The following is a 6,000-nucleotide window of genomic DNA, read 5'->3' on the forward strand; positions in this document are numbered from 1 at the left end:
GTCTAACTGCATGTCACACACAAGCCTGGAATATTCTACCTTTTTGGACCACCTCAGATGTCTTTTCTTTTTTGCACTCCAAAGATTATAAAGTTTGCCTCATTTACAGTGATTTAAGAACATTTAGCTTGCCCTGGCTGAATTGTCAGCTTCAAGGTCCAGACTCTAGGAGCTAAAAGGAACTCTTTGTAGTCAGGATGATTCATTGTGTAAACTGGGGACTAACCAACTGTTCCCATAAAGGGCCAGCAAGTAAACATATTTAGCTTTTGGGGCCAGGTTTCTGTCGCAACTAAACAACCCTGTCCTTGTAGCTTGAAAACACCCATGGATAGTACATAGATAAATGGGCATGGCAGTGCACCAATAAAACTTTATTTACCAAACCAGTAGCAAACACAGCCTTTTAGCCATAGACTTCAGAATCTTTGTCTAAACCAAGAAAATGAAATCATAGCATTTTGGATTTGGAAGTGAGACTAGAATCCTTAACATGCCCTGCACTTCACAGAGGAGGGGTTAACTGGGAGCTCCCCACATCCTGCCTAATGGGCCAGGGAAGGCAGCAGTGCTGGCTTTGCATTTACAGTAGAGCCAGATGACATTGGGACTGGTCTGCTGCTTGCAGGAGGCCTAGGATTGGCATAGTTGTTCCTGGCTTCCAGAAGCAGGGGAAAGCCCAGGCCAGAAAACCAGAAAGGGAGCAGCAAGATAGCAGCTCTGTAGCTTGTAAGCCTTGAGACTTGTGTCCATGTGCCAGTAAAGGTGGAAAAGCTGGGGGATGGGGTGGGGACACAGGGAGAGAGAGAGAGAGAGAAAAAGGGGGGAGGGAGGGAGGGAGGGAGGGAGGGAGGGAGGTAAGGAGGGAGGGAGGGAGCGAGAGAGTCAGAGAGAGACAGAGACACACAGAGAGAGAAACAGAGAGAAAAAAACAGAGAGAGAGACAGAGAGAGAAACAGAGAGAGAAAAAAAACAGAGAGAAAAACAGAGAAACAGAGAGAGAAACAGAGAGAGAGACAGAGATGGACAGACAGAGACAGAGAAAGACAGAGATCAAGACAGAGACAGACAGACAGAGACAGAGAGATAGAGACAGAGAGAGAATGCTTCAAAGGAGCTCAGATTGGGGAAAGGGCCACAGAGGTACAAGGTCTTTGCTGCAGGAAGTCAAGCTGATCTGAAGACTGGAAAGCAAAGTGGGGATTGCCAAGGAATGTACAAACTATGGCAAAGTCCATGGATGTCTGAGTATAAGAGTGAGGAGGAGAAGCAGCATACAGAACCAAATCAGAAGCAACCAGCTATGGCATAGGGCTTATGAGAGACCATAAGGACCACCATAGTAGAGCAAGGCAGCTAAGTCAGGTCAAGTTTGGTGTGTACAGTGTGGCCATTTTCAGTCTTTTCCTCCGGGTGGAGATCAGCAGGCTCTTAGGCCCAGAGCTTAGAGCCAGACAGGTTCAAGGGCTGTAGCCACGATGGGAAGAGAGGAGCTCTGGGAACACCCCAGGACAAAAGAGGGAGTAGTAGAGTAATAGAGGACATGGGACCAGAGCAGCTGGCCAGGTAGGAATAATATGAAGGAGCCTTGCTAAGTTTCCAGATATTGGAGGTCATTCTATGCGAGTACCCCTAATGGATATAGTAAGTTGAACACACAGAAGTAGCCACAAGGTTGAATGCCAGTGCCTCACACTTATAATTCTAGATACTCAAAAGGTTGAGATCTAAGGATCACAGTTTGAAGACAGACTGGGCAAGAATAATAAACTACAAAAAGAAATCTGGAAGTGGAGCTGTGGATCCACTAGCCTTGAGCAAAAGAAGCTCAGGAACAACACCCAGGCCCTGAGTTCAAGTCCCACAACAGGCATATAAATAAATAAGGCTGGGCAGTGGTAGCTCAGTCCTGTAATGCCAGTTACTCAGGAGGCTAAGATCTGGGAATTAAAGATGAAAGCCAATCCCTGTCCTTGAGACTCTCATCTCCAATTAACGACCAGAAAACCAAAAGTGGAGCTATGGCTCAGAGTGGTAGAGTAGTATCCTTGAGCAAAAAAAGCTCAGGGACAGCACCCAGGCCCTGAATTCAAGCCCCATAATGCACCAAAAAAATATCCACTGAATCCAGACAGGTCTGAGCATGGAAGGTCCTGGCTGCAGCGACAAAGCTGAGGGGATAGAGCTGAGGTCCTTAAAGGGGTTCAGCATATTTCTACTACATTAGAATTCAAACTGAGTAGAGATTCTCAGGGCCACCTAGACCAGTCTTGCTCCCCGGTCAAGGAAGCAGACAAATGCCTAGTATTCCAGATCATTCAGAACAGCCATGTTTCCTGAATGTAGATCACTTGACAAAACTAAAGCCCAGACCTGAAAACCCTTACCACAGCCCTGCACAGCCACCACATCATTTATTCAAATACCTCATCCCGAGTGCTGTGATAACCCCTAGCCACTGATGTGGGTAGAACTCATTGGCACCAGCTGCACATTGACTATCTCTTTTCTCCTTTCCTTTCTTTTCCTTTATTTCCTTTCCCTTTTTATCTCTTTCCTTTCCTTTCCCTTCTTCTCTCTTTCCTTCTTGTTCCTGCCCTTCCTTTCTCACACCTTCCTGTTGTCCCTGCTCCACCCTGGGTCCTGTCCCTACACCTTCTGCTCCAGATCCGAGTGGTGAAAGCATTCCGTAGCTCACTCTATGAAGGTCTGGAAAAACCGGAATCAAAGAGCTCCATCCATAACTTCATGGCAACGCCCGAGTTTCTGATCAATGACTACACCCACAATATCCCGCTGATAGATGACACGGACGTGGATGAGAATGAGGAGCGCCTCCGGGCCCCACCACCGCCATCCCCCAACCAGAACAACAATGCCATAGACAGCGGCATCTACCTGACCACGCATGTCACCAAGTCAGCTACCTCTTCGGCATTCTCTTCCAGACCCGGGAGCCCACTCCACAGCATGGAGACGTCCCTCTAACTAGAACTTCTCTCTGTACATGCACACATACACACTTGGACTCACGCATAACCACACACCAACACGCACGCACGCACGCACACATGCACATGCACATGCACAGAGGGGAACCTGCACACCTGCCAAAGAGGCAAACAACTGAGACAACTAAGGACTTTTCTTGTGTCGTATTTGCAGGAAGCCAAATCCATTTGATAAAGGTGCATCCCTCTGGGCTTCTCATCTGGGACCCAGGAGCAGACGGAGGAGGAAAAGGAAGAAGACAAGAGGGAAGAGGGGAAAGAAAAAGAGAGGAAGAAGAATGGCACTCCACCTTTGTTTTCTATCGATGCTTGGTTCTTAACAAACAATTCCACCATATGTTCACCACCTCGGGTGTGCATTGGGGTCAGGGCTTTTTGGGGTTTATTGAAAGCTTTGCTGTAGCCACTAGAGAGTCATCAGACAACAAACATACCAAAAACGGAATTGCTTTCTGGAGCAAGGGAGGATGCCATTGCCCAGACAGCCACCAGAGGGAGCCACCTTCAAATGTACCTGCAACCATCAAGCAACTTGCCCTGACCACAGTAGCAGTGTGCATGTGTGTGCAGGTCTACATGAATGTGCATCTATGTGCATATACATATATGTGACAAGATGCTTACTTAAAGATTAAGGAGCTAGCTATTGGCATGATATTTCCATTTCTCTTATCAGGCGTTTTCATTTTGAATTTCCATTGAATGTAGCAAGGAGTTGGTTTTGGTTTTTATTCCCCCCCAGGTACCTAGACTGTAAGAACTTCCTCTCAGTTAATGCCTTTTCCTCCCTAAGTTCCTGCCTCAGTGCTCTCTTGTGTGGCTCTACTGAGATTCCAGAGGAGGGGGGCTGGGGAAGGATGCTGGAGGCCTGGAGACCTTACTTGCACTTTGAGACCCCTGCCTATAGAAGGGGAGGAGAGCCATTCAATGGAGTCTTGTATTACAAAGGAAAATACCAAAGTATTGAGAGAATTGTTCCCTCCAGTCAGTGACAAGGAAGCTTGGGGTTTGGCTTCCTCACTTTCCAATTCCAATTGTAACTCCTTCCTTGTAGCTGGTGGCTTTCTTTGTCTATACCCCCAACTTTGAGAGCATGAAGCATGTGTGCAAGGTGTGGATACTGCTGTAGCCCCTGCCCCACCTGACGCCAATCCTGGAAGCAGCCCCCAGTAGAGACAGATGGCCCCCAATGCAGGCCTGAGTCTCATAGTGACTGACTGAATGGGAGGGGTGACCAAACTCAAGAGGCTGATGGGGATTGTTGTCTAACTTCATCACCCTCAGCATCTCTGGATCCCACTTTGTGTTTTGGCAAATGCCAGAAAGTGCTCGCTGGACCAACTCAGCCATAACATAGGCAGTGCCACCCACCAAAGCATGCTTCCAGCCCCAGACGTTTTGTCCACAGGACACACATAACCCAAAAAGGCCATGCTGGGGCAGCAAAGTCTCTTATATTTTACCATCACTGTCACCATTGCTCTCATCACACCAGTAGCTCTTTTGCTGTGGCTGAGAACAGGGCTCGTAGGCCTTGGATCCTCCCAGACACTCAGTGGCTTAAGCCTCAGTTTCCCCTGAATCAGTGTTAACCTGAGAGGGGAATGCAGAAAAGGTACAAAATTTGGTGCCCTATCAGGAAAGCCAGACAGATGGGCCTCTTCCTAATGGACTGCCAACCCTCCTGAGTCTCCTGAGTATGGATATCCCTATGGCGACATCAGCGAAATGGGCAGCGCTTTGCCCATGAGGTTCCTTTACCTTCTGAACCTCTGGGTGTCTTTTACATAGAGGTGACCAGGGCCTCCCTACAGCTCCCACACTTGCCTGTTGCTGGGGCCAGAGCTCAGCTACCAGGAGACAAGTGGAGCTAATGGACATAACACGAGGATGCAGCAGATGCAGACGGCCACCTTGCAGAGGGCCAACCTGTCCTGGGTGATTCTGCATATCCCCGTGGCAACCTTATCTCACCTCCCTGAACCCCCATGAAGCCACTGTTACCATCAATGCCATGTCACCCCAAAGCAGGAGTAGTCAAATCTCGGGCAAAAGAATTTTTGGTCAGAAGAGGAAATCCATTTGAAAATGCCAGCTACAGATAACTTAAAGCCATCCCTTTTTCTAAAGGGCACATTGAGAATGTTACCCATTTGTAAATTGTTCCCTGATGTCCTTGTTTCAACCACAATAACAAAAGGGCAACTCACTATGTTGAGGGTCTTTGTGTTCTTCCACAAGAAGTAAAATTCAAAGTGTTTCAGCTGCGGATGATACGGCTGCGCTACTGAGCTTCTCGTCATCCTGTTGTAGACACATCAATAGAGCCAATGAGCACTTGATATTCAAAAGCAAACCCTCACTGCTGCTGTGTAAAGTTGTCTGATGTCCTTGTTGAGTGTGTAGTCCAGAGGCTGCCTTTGCGCTATGGGGTTCAGAGAGGGGCACCGTGAACTCGCATCTTCCGCTCCGGTTCTTGTATACTTTTCAGGCCGAGAGAGGCCTGTGTCATTGGGAAGCTGCTCTTTATACAGCATTATATTATACGGAATGGCTTGGTCAACTGTGTTCATAAATATGTATTACATTTTTATCTGCCTGTTATAAAGATGAACAAAAAAATATCTAATGAGAAAGACTGCAGATGCATAATAATTTAAAGTCTATAGTTGAATTTCTTAATTGAAAGAATAGACCAAAACTTCTGTGTATTAAAAAAATGAAAGGCTCTTACAATCCTGGTCTGGATTATCTGTGTGATTTATTTAATAAGTTTCCATTAACGACCAAACATGTGACTTTATGGCACTAGGCCTTTCACTCCACATGCCACTGCCCTACTGGGCTCTTATGCCAAGAAAAAGCAGCGCCCCCCCCGCCCCCCGTAAGGCAAGGAGAGCATTGCTTCTGGGGGATTCTGACCAATTTGACCTGAAATCACCTATACTGAATGTCTTGGCCCGTATATCCTCAGATGAGGGGAAAGTTG

At 47.3% G+C, this 6,000-nt stretch overlaps 1 protein-coding gene across 1 annotated transcript in view; it reads left to right on the forward strand.

The window, feature by feature from the left end:
* Atp2b3 (ATPase plasma membrane Ca2+ transporting 3) overlaps positions 1-5,740 on the forward strand; it is a 74,605-nt gene extending 68,865 nt beyond the window's left edge. The window contains exon 22 of the mRNA XM_090326405.1: positions 2,668-5,740. Within this exon, the coding sequence (XP_090182531.1) occupies positions 2,668-2,988 (321 nt within the window). The 3' untranslated portion in view covers positions 2,989-5,740. The remainder of the gene's footprint in view (positions 1-2,667) is intronic.
* Positions 5,741-6,000: the final 260 nt, after the last annotated feature.

Source organism: Megascapheus bottae, chromosome X (assembly GCF_031878675.1).
Source record: "Megascapheus bottae isolate mThoBot1 chromosome X, mThoBot2.hap1, whole genome shotgun sequence".
Taxonomy (NCBI): Eukaryota; Metazoa; Chordata; class Mammalia; order Rodentia; family Geomyidae; genus Megascapheus; species Megascapheus bottae.